This window comes from Ursus arctos, unplaced genomic scaffold, assembly GCF_023065955.2.
Source record: "Ursus arctos isolate Adak ecotype North America unplaced genomic scaffold, UrsArc2.0 scaffold_36, whole genome shotgun sequence".
In the NCBI taxonomy this organism is placed as follows: Eukaryota; Metazoa; Chordata; class Mammalia; order Carnivora; family Ursidae; genus Ursus; species Ursus arctos.
In genome coordinates this window covers 681458-696492 of record NW_026623050.1, presented here as the reverse complement: position 1 = coordinate 696492, position 15035 = coordinate 681458, and the positions used below count along the sequence as shown (strand labels likewise).

General features: G+C 41.1%; 1 protein-coding gene across 1 annotated transcript in view; it reads left to right on the top strand.

Moving 5' to 3' along the window:
• The window catches only part of RYR3 (ryanodine receptor 3), a 586345-nt gene that overhangs the window by 330873 nt on the left and 240437 nt on the right, over positions 1–15035 (top strand). The window contains exons 13-14 of the mRNA XM_044392456.3: positions 7149–7322; positions 11217–11338. Coding sequence (XP_044248391.2) covers positions 7149–7322; positions 11217–11338 — 296 coding nt within the window. The remainder of the gene's footprint in view (positions 1–7148; positions 7323–11216; positions 11339–15035) is intronic.

The window sequence follows — 15035 nt, the reverse complement described above, 5'->3', positions numbered from 1 at the left end:
CAAACATCTAGAGACAGCAGTTTTATTTCATTTCAAATAAACTCCACACTGTATTTTTTATTGTTTTATCTTCCAAATTTTTATTTAAATTCTAGTTAGTTAACATACGTTATAATATTGGTTTCAGGTGTAGAATTTAGTGATTCATCATTTACACATAACACCCAGTGCTCATCATAGTAAGTGCCTCCTTTATACCCATCACCCACCTAGCCCATCCCCCACCCACCTCCCTCCATCAACCCTCCATTTATTCTCTATTATTAAGAGTCTATGGTTTGCCTCCCCCTCTCTCCCTCTTTTCTTTTTCCCTTCCCACACATTCATCTGTTTTGTTTCCTAAATGCCACATGTGAGTGAAATCATCTGATATTTGTTTTTCTCTGACTTATTTCACTTAGCATAATACACTCTAGCTCCATCCATATCTCTGCAAATGGCAAGATTTCATTCTTTTTGATGGCCAGGTAATATCCCATTGTGTGTGTGTGATGGATAAAGAATAAACATATATATATATATATGTGTGTGTGTGTGTGTGTGTGTATTCTTCTTTATCCATTCATTAGTTGAGGGACACCTGGACTCTTTCTATAGTTTGGCTATTGTTGACAATGCTGCTATAAACATTGGGGTGTATGTGCCCCTTTGAATCTGTATATTTGTATCCTTTGGGTAAATTCCTAGTAGTGCAATTTCTGGGTCACAGGGCAGTTCTATTTTTGAATCTCCATATTGTTCTCCAGAGTGGTTGTACCAGTTTGCATTCCCACCAACAGTGTAAGAGGGTTCCCCTTTCTCTGCATCCTCACCAACACCTGTTGTTTCCTGTGTTTTTAATGTTAGCCATTCTGACAGTCTGAACAGTATTTTAAAAATTTAAATCAATGATTCTCAAGACTTTATTGTTCAAAGTGGACCAAATAGAGAAGGAGTCAAGGAAAACCATGGGCTTTGAAGTAAAAGAAACCTGAGTGAGAATCCTGGCTTGGCCATTTGCTGGTCAACCTTAATGTTTCATTTTTTTGTTTTGGTTTTTGTTTTCCAAAAAAATGGAGGTGAAGAAGTATGTCTTGAAGGGTGGTTGTGAGGATTTAGTGAGACCAAGAAGACGACCTTTGAGTGTGTCTCCTTCTCCATGAAATGGCCATAGCGCTGCCTACCTCACGCTGATGGTGTAGGAATTAGAGAAAGATGGAGGGAAGAGCCCGCTGGAGAAGTGCACCTTCCCTAATGCAGATGAGTCTAGTCCCCCAACACAGTTAACAGCAGGGGGCTTTCCTTGGCTTCCCTGCCCAGCCAGGATCCTAGCAATGTCCCGCAGTGTGTGACTTCTTTAAGACCATTCTAAGACCCCCTATTCTAGATTAGAAAAGGACAATATTTGTGGAGAAGTGAACCCAAAGGTGGTTTCTCAAGGTTTCTGCAGAGGGGCAGACTAACCAGGCCTTTCTTGATGGCTTACCCCAGCATCCATGAATGGGTCTCATCTTCCCATGTCTCATTTTCCCCTGAAACATTTTTGGGTGCTTACGGTCTGTTGGAAAGATACTTGTGTCCTCTGTGGACACAAGCAGTTTCAATATGTCAAATAACAAATTTCACTCTAATTAATAAATGTGAAATAGGAGCTTCTTCGTTCCAGATATGCTAGGAACTGATGGTGTAGCTTAAAAATCAACTGTCTCTAGCCTTGTTTCTTTTCAACCTATAATTCACACTGCTGCTGGAACAATGATTCTAAGATGCAGCCCTGCATTAGCCCCCTGCTTAACAGTCTCAGTGACTTTCCATTGCCAACACTAGCTTTTAGAGGTGTTCCAAACAATAATTTTATAAATTGTTTTTTTAAAAAGCAGTTTGCCTGCACTTGCAGCATTATGCAGAGTTCAACAGGTTTTATTATTGTCTGTTGTTTGCTTTTTATTGTAGGACTCCTAATAGTCCATATTATATAAGCCCTAACATTCCCTGTGACTCCTGGAGGAAGAAAAGGAACTTGTCCAAAGTCCTCTTTTCCTGGAGAAAGTCTGTTAACGTTGTGAGTTTGAGAAAGATGTACTTGTAGTACAAAGTTCAGAGTCCTTTTTGTTCAAGTCCCTTCCTGGAGTTCAGCCACTCTTCTTGCCACACGACACCGTCTTACTGGAACAAAGTCCTCTTCCTCCTTTTTCACTTCTCACTCCTAGGCAAGCTCACATCAAGTGTCTCTCTGGTACAAAATCATCGCCAACTCTCAGGCACAATGAGTTCTTCTCTCTCCCAAACTCCAATTGTACCTTGAATGTAGACCATGTCACCTTGCTATCATTATTGGTTTGTATATATGACCCCTAAAGTTTATATGAGCCCAGAGCCATTTTTTCATAAAATAATTGCATATATTTTCAACGTTTCAGCCTTTTCTTCTTCATAATAGCCTTTAAACAACTGAAACATTAATACAATTAATACTTAGCTGTGCTAATGGTAACCATTCAAAAAATTATGTTCAAATGACAAATGGACTTTGGAATTATGCTTGATTTTGGATTCTGTTCCATTACTTAGCTACAGGACTTTGAGCAAATTACTCAAATTCTGCAAGCATCAGTTTTATCATCTATGGAGTAGGAGAAATGAAAACAGAAGGACCATTAAAAGGTTCAGAGAAAATGTTCTTAAAGTGTCATGCATAATACATATCACTTTGTAGGTCCTTAGTAAATTCACTGATGGTATTGCCATTGCAGAGTACTTAGCAAAATACTTTGCTCTAAGTAGGCACTAGACAAACACTAGCTGCAGTTCTCTTCCTTATCCTCCTAGAAATCTTAAATCATTCTGGAGAGCAGCAACTTAATCGTCTAAACCAGATATTTATTTGACACTTACGAGGTGGTCATGACCATTTCATAAGTAAGTTCTCCATGGAGACAGGCGATGATGATGATTACCTTTCAACGCCAAATATCCTGTTCCTTCTTAGAATCTGCTCATCATCTAACATGGGGAAGTTTGATGGAGATAAACAAATTGATGCCCACAGACCAATAAAACAAAAGCAGGTTATTTGCAGCCTATTTTAAGCACAGCATTTTAAGCAAAGATGAGCAAATCCCAGTCTTGCCCTTGGAGAGTTTTCAATCTGGTCGGGGACAGGAAGCATGCCAGCAAAGGAGTCCTATCACAGAAGATGGTAAAGAGCCTTGAGAGAGAAAGAAAGTGCCACGAGATCAGGGAAAATGCAAAGGTGGATCTGGGAAAGGCTTGATGGATGAGATGTAAAGAAAGATGCAGAGATGAAATAGGGTATTTCCAAGCAGAAAGTGTAATGTTGGTAAAGGCCCCCAGGAAGGGAACCTTGGTATATCAAAGGACCATAGTCCAATTTGGTTAAACCATATGAGGTATATTAACTTTAGAAATGAAAATTGTATCTGATAAGAATTGGGGGGTTAATGGAAGGGAGTAATTGGATTAGCCCTGTCATTCAGGAAGAGTTCATTTCCAGCAGTAGAGTAAGTGCATCTGGGGCCATATTCAAGTGAATGCAGAGAGGGAAGCATTCGTGCATGCTCAAGTCAGAAGATCACCAACCTGTCATCAGCCAAATCAGGCTTCTGTATTGTGGGCCACTCTCATTTTCTTTCTTAGGATATCTTCAGTGGTGTTTAGGTTTGGGTTGAGTTGGCTTTAGTGTTGGTTTGTCTCCATGTCTTAGTTTCTTTTGTTGCTGCTTCTGTTCTTCTCTTAAATTAGAAATGGCCACTGCAGTGACCACCATAGAACTTTGGGAGTGTAAGCTGTTTTGTAAAAGTAAAGACACCCAGAGACACCCCATTCTTTTTTTTTTCTTTGATACGTAGTTTTATTTTTATTATTTTTTTATAATTTTTATTTTATTAGTCAACATACAGTACATCCCCAGTTTTTGATGCAATGTTCCATGATTCATTATCATTTTTTAATAATATTTTTATTATGTTAGTCACCAACAGTACGTCCCTAGTTTTTGATGTAAAGTTCCATGATTCATTACTTGCATATAACACCCAGTGCACCATGCAATACGTGCCCTCCTTAATACCCATCACCAGCCTATCCCATTCCCCCACCCCCCCCTCCTGAAGCCCTCAGGTTCCCAGAGTCCATAGTTCTCTCATGCTTCATTCCCCCTTCTGTTTACCCCCCCTTTCTTTATCCTTTTCTTCTCCTACCGATCTTCCTACTTCTTATGTTCCATAAATGAGTGAAACCATATGATAATTGTCTTTCTCTGCTTATTTAGCTTAGCATTGTCTCCTCCAGTGCCGTCCATGTTGCAGCAAATGTTGAGAAATCATTGTTTTTGATGGCTGAGTAATACTCCATTGTGTATATGGACCACATCTTCTTAATCCAGTCATCCGTTGAAGGGCATCTCAGCTCCTTCCACGATTTAGTTATTGTGGACAATGCTGCTATGAACATTGGGGTGCATATGGTCCTTCTCTTCACTACGTCTGTATCTTTGGGGTAAATACCCAGTAGTGCAATGGCTGGGTCATAAGGTAGCTCAATTTTTAACTTTTTAAGGGACCTCCACACTGTTTTCCAGAGTGGCTGTACCAACTTGCATTCCCACCAACAATATAGGAGGGATCCCCTTTCTCCACATCCTCTCCAGCAATTTTTGTTTCTTGCCTTGTCAATTTTTGCCATTCTAATTGTCGTAAGGTGGTATCTCAGTGTGGTTTTGATTTGAATTTCCCTGATGGCTAATGATTTTGAACATTTTTTCATGTGTCTGTTAGCCATTTGTATGTCTTCATTGGAAAAGTATCTGTTCATATCTTCTGCCTATTTTTTGATTTGTTTATTTGTTTCTTGTGTATTGAGTTTGAGAAGTTCTTTGTAGATCTTGGATACCAGTCTTTTATCTGTAGTGTCATTTGCAAATATCTTCTCCCATTCTGTGGGCTGCCTCTTAGTTTTTTTGACCATTTCCTTGGCTGTGCAGAAGCTTTTTATCTTGATGAAGTCCCACATGTTCATTTTTTCTTTTGTTTCTCTTTGGAGTTGACAGAGACACCCCATTCTATAAACAGTCATGATCCATTGATTTCAGGCTCTAGAAAAATAGATCCTAGTATTTCTCCTCTTCTGGCCAAGTCATATTTAAATAAACAGAATTGAGAAAATAGAGTGTAGTCATTGATAGTTTGGGAACATGCACTATTTTAACTGTGAGCACTTGGCAATCAGTGTAATTATTCATATTTAACCATTGCAGTGTGTGTTCTTTTGCTGCATTGTCTATGGTTTAGAGAACAGGCTGGAGAGGAGAACTTTGGCATGTTTTAAGCCCTGTTACTGGCCTAAGTATCTTCAGAACTGTGGCTATTTCTGGAATGAAAATCAAGTATCGATTGTTCTGTGAAGTCAATGCAGTCTTGACCACCTGCCTATAAAGAAGTCCTAATATATCAAATTCTATTTTCCCATTGGCTTTTGTTATAAGATCAAAGATAAATTCCTTTAGAAATGTTCATTTTGGAAAATGTCACATTTAAAAATCTAGCCAGTGTTTCAACATACATTTAAAATAAGAATTTTCTTGTGAAGTATTAACTTTGCCCAAGATGATCCTATAAATGTGCACAAAATCATTAATTTTGCTGTTTTGAAGCTTTGAAGGAGACAAAATCAGAACTGAAATGAAAAAAATATGTTTGAAAGAAAAAGATTACTTAGCCATATATATGTAAACATGTGTGTGTGTGTGTGTGTGTGTGTGTGTGTTTCTTAAGTAATTGAAAGGCACTGGATTCTCTGTATCAGGAATCCCAAAGTAATTGAAATTTGGCCCGTGCCCTTGATTCTTTCCTGGCAAAAGGAAAGTGTCCTATAAACAAGCACATTTACACTATGATGTGCTAAGTCTCAATGAAGGAATGAGAGTGTGCTGGGGAAGTACAGTGGGAGAGACTGTTCTGCCCTCACAGAGAAGGTGGCATCCGAGCAGGGTGCTGAAGCGTGAGTAGGAGTTCAGAGCAGTGGGGAAGAACGTAGTCTCTGGAGCTGGACTTCCCAGTGGAAGTCTTAGCTCTTTCACAACTTCTTGAGTGACCGCAGGCAAATTGCTCATCTCTCTGTATCTTCGCTTTCTGCTCTGAAAAACTGGGATAGTATTTGCAGCTGCACCCAAAGCTGTTAGGCTGTGTGAGCACCGCCTCACACACAGTAGGAGCTCAGTGCACGTGCTGCTGCCCTTCCATCATCAGGCATTGGAAAGGGGAGTAAAACGGTCACAAGCAGAGAGAACAGCAAGCTGCATTTTTTATTCCGTAAAAAATTCAAAATGCTGTCCAGCTAATGGCTTTTACAAATGAGCAATTTAATGCAAGAGGAGGAATGGAAGTGGAGTGGAACCATTCAGAGGCCCTGATTGATGAGGAGGGGACAGGGTTGCTCTGTGCCCCGGGTTGGCTTCCTGACTCTGCGCCAGGCACTCGGCATGTCCCCAGACAGCCCAGATGCACGTAACCCCTTCTTCCATACTGGAGACAAGAAGTAGTGAAACAGTAGCAGCTGAAGAATGAAAGCCATTGGCTGCAACACACGAGCGAGGAGGCCGTAAGAGCCAGGGACTCTGAGGACTGCAGTTCACTTCCAGCACAGTAGCCCCTGCCTGACCCACGAGTCTGCTCTCTCTGCCCATGTCTGTAAAAGACGTTTATGCAATGTTAACAGATACTTTTAAAGCTTCAAGTCAGAAATTTATATCAGATAACCATTAAAATTACAGAAAACACAATTTGCTGAAAATAAGTTAATTGGCCACTACAGTGTTGATTATTATTAAGGGGCCTAAGGATGGGAAAAAATAGAAAATGTAATGGAGAATTATGTACAATCAGAACCCAGAAGAGACCCTACCAGCTGCCTCCTTTCCCCGTGGATTTAAGTAATTATTGAAGTGGCTGAAACTTGGAATCCATCGATTTTACGGTTAACAGCAGATAAGGGAAGCAAGCCTTTCCGAAATCCTGGCTTGGACAGGCACATCTTGAAGATTTCGGTAATGGGTTCCGGGGCTTACAGATTCTGCATAGGTGATTTGTTCTCTATATTGCGTTTCTATTTAATCAGACGTGCCCGTGTTTGTTTCATTTCCTGTGAAATAGGAGATCAAGGAGAAATTGGATTCCAGTCACAAGCGAGATATAGAAGGCATGGGCGTTCCAGAAATCAAGTACGGCGATTCCGTCTGCTTTGTGCAGCATGTAGCCAGTGGTCTGTGGGTGACCTACAAAGCACAAGATGCCAAGACCTCCCGCCTTGGACCTCTGAAAAGAAAGGTGGGGGTCAGAAAGGCTGTCCAGAATTATTTTACGCTGAACTGGAAGCAACGAGGCAAGAAAAGTGACTATGACAATCAGGCGAACGTGGTGTTTACTTCTTACTGTTTTTGCTGTTCTGAAGAGTTATCCTGTGACAGATTATACTGCCTCATTGGTTATTTTGACCCCATATTCAGTGCAAAAAAGAAGTTAAATACATGGCAAATCTGTGAGGAGGGGATAGAATTTGTTCAATGCACTCTAAAACCTGAACTAAATAACTCTTGGTGGTATGCTGTTTGGGGATTATTCACACCATTGCTCTCTCCATTTAAGTGGATAATTGAGTTACTGTGTGATTTTTGTAATATAGAGACTAAATAGAATTGCTACAGAGAAAATGCAGATCGCATGGTAACAAGCCCACAGGAACCAAAATGCAGAAAGATGAGAGAGCGCATGTGGAATCCAAAAGACGTGGTGTGTACAGAGAACACACCAATTTGAGTGGTCCATCCCAGCCAGCTGCAGTGGGAGACTGGCTTGGGTACACACCACGTCTTTTTACCAGAAAGTTTCTGTCATAGTGTTTATTTTGATAGGAACCAGAAAACAGGTGCCAGGGGCATGATTTTTCTTGGAAAAACCTTTACAGAACACTAGTTTGGGTAGTCAGGGAACACTGTAGCTTGGGTTTATCAGCCTAATATGGAGGTGATAGGAGGTTTCCCAAAATGCTGGTTGCTGTAAGAAAAGGAGATTGAGAGCAAACCATAAAGCAGGCGTTTATTTTCATGTAAAATAAAACATACCAGAAAAGTATCCAGAAATGGGAAACTAAAATTATGAAGACAAGAAAAAATAAATAAATAACAAGCTCCACTGACGAGGTTAGATGAGCCCAATCCCTTCCTCTACAAACAATTATTTTTAAATTTAAAAAATTATCAAAGCTGGATAAAATACCAAAATACCAAAAAACAAAGAAACAAAAAACAAAAAAAAAACCATTTGAAGACTTCAGCAACCAGGGCATCCAGGACAGGAGCGCTAAAGATCCCAGATAGAAGGTGAGTGCACTAACTGAGTCACACCTTGGTCTCAACTTGCCCCTCAGCATATTGGCTGAGTTGCAACACCAAGGAATGAGGTCTTGTGTTAGCTTCACTGGGCTAGAGAGACAGACGAGAAATAAGATCAGCCAGGGTTTAATCTGGGACTTATGGGGCCAAGGTCGTCGAGTGGAGGGAACTGTAGAAACATGAACCTGAAATTCTATATGCAGTTTCCCCTTAAGCTGACAATGGGTGGGCTGTGAAGCCAGGATAGCAAAGAGAAAGCATACAGTGCTTCTCTGATGGAGAAGAGCAAAGCGGAGATGTCAACAGCATGACAGTCCTAGAGAGGCCAAGGTTGGGGTTTAGGGTGTCTCCAGTTGAAACAGCCTTTGAAAATACAGTAGGCTTTCAGTTAAATCCCAAAAGGGCTCTAGCCCAGGAGTATGAACTAGCCCTGGAAATAAGGGCAACTTAAAGATAGATGCCAAAAACCCATCTATCCTACCAGCCTATTAGAAGAAAATTAAATTCTCTGTGAGTACCATAGTATCATCTAGAGTCTCCACAATTTTCCATACTTACTAAGGTAATGATGACATTTAAAGGGGTGGAATTTGTGGACCTTGGCTCCCCTCTTGGGAGGAGACACACTAAAATGACCCTGTCGATGAGGAGAGATCCCACCTCATGTTGCTGACTTCTCTTGCCCGTCCCTGCCTTTCTCTTCCAGGACCACAGTCTGCATATTCCTTTAACTGCTACAGTGTGCATGTGAATCTGGGAGGTCCTTTCAGAAACTCTCTAAATGATGTCAGGATGTTCGGCCCCTGACAGGGCTGCCCTGCTCTATTTTGTGAGGAGCAGGTTAAGTTTCTTTCTAAAAATACAAAGGATGTTCAAATCTGTGTTAAGCATTTTATAAAACAAAACAGGAACCTAGAAAAACCGATGGAAAATAGACACCGCGAAAAACCTAATGGTAACTCACTTTAAAGGAAGCGTCCTCTTTGCCATTCCTGTCCTGGGCTTCTGCTGTCTTCTCTTGAATTATGGGAATCTTCCAAGAGAAAAAGAAGTGGGGTGCGGTGATCCATAGGGCACATAATAACAGTGTTCTAACAGCTGCATTCCCCCCATTTCTCATTACTTTCTTGTTTGGCTGGCCAGTTTGAATGTGTTATCTGAACAAGAAAATCTAAGATTTTGGTCTTTCGGGACCCAAATACTGGGACTGGGGCCAAAGCAAACCTACTGGCAATGTATTGCCAAATCTCAGTGCACCGTTGTTAAACAGTTGCTGGGCAGCTCTCACAGAGTGGTTCTGAAACAGTTGGTGAATCCAGGACTAGGGGTATCCTTGGCTAACACTTAAAGCTACAGTATGTAGATGGGGTGCACAGTCATTTGTCAAAACCGGATATAAACTTCTGCAAGCTAGTATTGTAATTCACATGTGAATTCATTATATTAGGACACAATTTCAGAAGAATAAATACTAAGAGATTTTTACATGGAAAGGAAAATAAGTTTTTTTGAGCTAAAAAGAAGAGAGACCAAAACCCCCCTTTCTTAAAGATACTTGCTGGAGTCACTTATTTTATTGACCCCACCCCAGACCCCAGGACCTACAAATGGTCTCTCTTTACTTAACTCACCTCAAGAGGAAACCATGTCAGAAACTTGAATCAGGATTTAACTCTGACTTGAACCAGATTCAAACCATCCTAGTTAATATCTGCATACACTTGACCCTTTCAAGGGGAAAAAAACCACTGACCTCCATATTCAAAGCTGGTAACCCTGCCCCAAAATTGTATCTTGATGTCACTGGTGATCAATACATATACTTAGCTTTTAGATAACTGGTTTGAGATCACTAATATACTGTTCCTTATAACAGGTATTCACTGAGTACCTCCTTGATTCTGGGAAACATGCTAAGTGATTTATATGTAAATCATTTAATCCTCAAAATGACCCTAGAAGTCCATTTGATGGTAAAGTTGAAGCAAAGTGAAATAACTTGCTTGAGGTCACACAGCTGGGAATTAGCAGAGTAGGACTAGAACCCACATCAACTACTACCAGAGCCCATGCCTTCAAACGCCCTTCTTAGCCTCCATGAGAAGAGTTGCTTCCCAGGTCCTACGGTCAATAGCAGCTGTCCTTCAGGAGAGGAATCCAAACCTGATCCCAGTAGAAGGTTTTCCTTCAACTTGTTTTCCTTCCTCAATTTATCTCTGGAGGAAAAGGCTCTGAACAAAGTGACTTTTCCCATTTCCAAGGGTAAGGTTCTGTGTTCATTTCAAGAGAAAAATCTATTACAAAATATGTTTTCACCTTTTCAAATTCGTTGTCTAAGCCTAAGGAATTTACTGTAACTCATACCGCAGTGGCCCATAAAATTTTACTTTCATCAAAGCACTGTGTCTCAGGAGTGAGTCATAGCTCAGTAATAGGGAGCACAGGAAAATAACTTTGTTAATGTCCCATTTTCTTTCTTTCTTTCTTTTTTTTTTTTTTTTTAAGATTTTATTTATTTGACAGAGAGAGAGGCAGCGAGAGAGGGAGCACAAGCAGGGGGAGTGGGAGAGGGAGAAGCAGGCTTCCCGCCAAGCAGGGAGCCTGATGCAGGACTCAATCCCAGAACTCTGGGATCATGACCTGAGCCGAAGGTAAACGCTTAATGGCTGAGCCACCCAGGTGCCCCTAATGTCCCATTTTCAAGTGGACACAGGGGAACTTGGTTGGGGAGAAGGGATACAAGGGGTGAGGGAAATACTGCCAGAAATGTTGACTGTCCAGCTATGGAGTAACGTGTAACTGGACCCGGTGTCCTTTGCTCTGTGGGTAGGTCATACTCCATCAGGAAGGCCACATGGACGACGGGTTAACACTACAGAGATGCCAGCGCGAGGAGTCGCAGGCTGCTCGGATCATTCGGAACACAACAGCTTTATTCAGCCAGTTTGTAAGGTACAGAAACGCCTTCCCTTTATCTGTTAGTTTCTACTCTGTGGCCATCCGATCCCACCTACCCACCCCGTTTTAATTCTATAGGTTTTCAGGAAATTATTAAACACCAGCAAAGAGTTTTCCCACAGAGAGCTTGGGACTGAATCTTCTTTCTTAGGAGACGACCTCCTCCCAGCTTCACCCTTTGCCCAACAAATGCTTAAGCCCCTTGGTGACTCAGGTTGGAGTCAGGAATACCCAAGGTCTCCTCCCAAAAATTAAGAGTGCCTGGAGCACTTTCAGTCCCTTCTGCATTAGTGTGTGAAGAGGGGAGAAATGGATCCATGCCCTTGGTGCTATTTAGAAAAGCTTTCCCCATCATTCAGAATCCTTGCTATGGTCTCGATCCAAGTGGATTTGCATTTCTCACTTGGGTTACCCACCTATGGCTGGACTTAAGTAGGGAAGTCACTGAGCTGCCTGTTTGGATCATAATCCCCTCAATGCCTTAACAATGCTGCCAAAGCAGGACGCTGTGGATTGTGCTCGCCAGTTACCATGAGAAACGGAGTCTGTTGTAAACAGTGCAGTTTTCCAAGTCATCCTTCTTTTGGAGGAAAATACCTCTAAAGCCGAGGGGGCTTAAATTGGGGGTGTGAATTTGCATGAAATGAGAAAAAATTTTTATACCTTTACTTTTCCTGTTGGAATACTGTGATCCAAGCTACATGTGTTAGTTAGGATATATTAGTTAGGATGTTCAAGATACATTTATTTCTCATTTCAGTAATAGTATAGGGTAGGCCAAGTCGGGCAACTGAGGCTCAGGTTCCTTCTATCTTGCTGCTCTGAGATCTCCTACAGTTTCTTAAAGTGTGTCCCTGGACCAGCACAGCAGCATCACCTGGGAACTTGTTAAAAATGCACATTCTCAGGTTTCACACCAGACGTACTGAATCAGACACCTGGGAAGTGATACCCCCAGGAAATCATGTTTTGATAGGCCCTTCAGTTGATGCTGAAACATGCTAAAGTTGACAAAGCATTGCCCCGGAATAGAGGGTTGTTTTGTTTTGTTTTTTAAAGATTTTATTTATTTATTTATTGGACAGAGAGAGACACAGCGAGAGAGGGAACACCAGCAGGAGGAGTGGGAGAGGGAGAAGCAGGCTTCCCGCCGAGCAGGGAGCCCAATGCGGGGCTCCATCCCAGGGCCCTGGGATCATGACCCACGCCGAAGGCAGACACTGAGCCACCCAGGAGCCCCTGGAATAGAGGTCTTACCCTTGGCCACACATTAGATTAATCTGGAGAGCTTCTAACACCCTTATGCCTTGTTGGCATCTCATACCAATTGCATTAGAATTTCTGTGGTGGTGGGGGCGCCTGGGTTGGTTAAGGGTCTGATTCTAGATTTCGGCTCAGGTCATGATCTCAGAGTATTGAGACCCCAGCTCAGAGTGGAGTCTGATTGAGATTCTTTCCCTCTGCCCCTCCCCTGTGTGCACATACACACTCTCTCTCAAATAGATAAATCTTTTTAAAAAATTTTTAAAAAACAGATCTCTAGAATTTCTGTGATGGGATTCAAACACCAGCTTTTGATTAAAGCAGGGGATTCTAATATTCAACACCACTGAGACCAACTGTCCTGGTATGTTTTCTTCATCTACATGATCAGAAAAATAGCTTGCTAGCATCATTTCTCAGATCTGTGCTGCAAAAAAAAAGGGGTGGGGGGTGGGGGGAAGAAATTGGGAGTGGTGGAGGGCAAGTGATTTTTTTGTTTCAAGATATGACCTAGAAGTAGATCGCTTTTTCCTGTACTTGACTAGCTAAAAACAGTCACATGACCAACGTAGCTGCAGGGAGATTGAGAAATATAATGTCTGGTTATTAGACTGTGTTCCCAGTACCACTCAGGGCATCCCATTACCAGAATAGAGAAAGGAAAGCAGACAGCGAGGTGTTCTTGCCGCAGAATGACCGGGACCTGCACGTCAGCCATTCCACTACCACTGGTTTCCTGTGATCCCCAAACAAAGTACTGCCTCCTTTCTCTGCCACATTATGTCCAGATGTGCTCCCTTCTTCAGAGAAAGAGTGTTAGAATGAATAACTTGGTACGGGAATTAAAAGATGGCTATGTGCGAACATGAGTTTTTCACGTACTCTGGACTAGCACCAGGACCATCTCCCTGGAGGTGGGATGGCTTTATTTATTTGGCTGTCAGTTCTCTGAAACACTGCCCTTGTGCCTCTCTTAAAAGTCTGTGGCCCCTGCCCCATACATATACAAAAATTAATTCAAAATGGATCGAAGACGTAAGACCCAAAACTGTAAAAACTGGAGAAGAAAACATAGGCTTAAATTTTTATGACCTTGAATTAGGCAGTGGATTCTTCAATATGACACCAAAAACAGAAGCAACAAAAAGTACATAAACCGGACCTGATCAAAATTAAAAACATTTTTGCCACCAAGGGCACCATCAAGAAACTGAAAAAACAACATACATGATGGGAAAGAATATTTCAAATCATATATTTGATAAGGGACTTGTATCTAGAATAAAGAACACTTACAACTCAACCTTAAAAAGACAAATGGACCAATTTACAAAATGGGCAAAATTCTGAATAGACGTTTCTCCAAAGAAGATACGCAAATGGCCAATAAGCATATGAAAAGATGGTCAATGCCATTAGCCAGGAGGAAAATGCAAATCAAAACCGCAGTGAGAGAACATTTCACTCCCACTAGGATGGCTATAATTAAAGAGACTTAATAAGAAGTGTGAGACAGGATGTGGAGAAATTAGAACCTTCATACACTGTTGGTGGGAATGTAAAATGTTGCAGCCATTTTGGAATACCGTCTGGAAATTCCTCAAAAAGTTAAACATAGAGTTACCCTAGGACCCAACAGTTTCACTCCTAGGTTATATACCTGAGAGAGTTGAAATATGTCTACTCCAAAACTAGTACACCAGTGTTCAAAGCAGCATTATTCATAATAGCCAAAAAGTGGTACAACCCAAATGACCAACTGACGAATGGATAAATAAAATGTGCCATATTTATACAATGGAATACTACTTATCCATAAAAAGGAATGAAGTACTGATACGGGCTATTTGTGGTAGGGTTCTATTTATATGAAATATCCAGAATAGGCAGTTCTGTAGAGACAGAGTCGATCAGTGGTTGCCTGGAGCTACAGTGGTTGTAGGGACAGGGACAGTGACTGCTAATGGGTATGGGGTTTGGTGGAAGCTGATGAAAAGTTCTAAAATTGATTAAAGCAATGGTTGCAAAACTATAAATATCCTAAAAACCATTAAACCACTCAACTGCACCCTTTAAATAGATGATTGTGTAATATACGAATTATATTTTAATAAAGCTATTACTTTAAAAAGTCAGTGGGAGTTACATACCTGACAGTGGGAAAATTATTTTTAAACAGCTTTATTGGGTTATAATTTACATATCATAAAATCCATCCTTTTAAGTGTGCAACTCAGTGAATTTTAATAACTTTACTGAGCTGTGCAACCATCACCATAATTCACTTTTAAAACATTTCTTTCACCCCAAAAAGATTCCTTATGCCTATGGCAGTATGTATTAGTTCCCACCCCCAGCCTTAGGCAGCCGTCGTCTAGCTTTGGTCTCAATTTAATACATTTATAAGTTAATTTATACAATATATTGT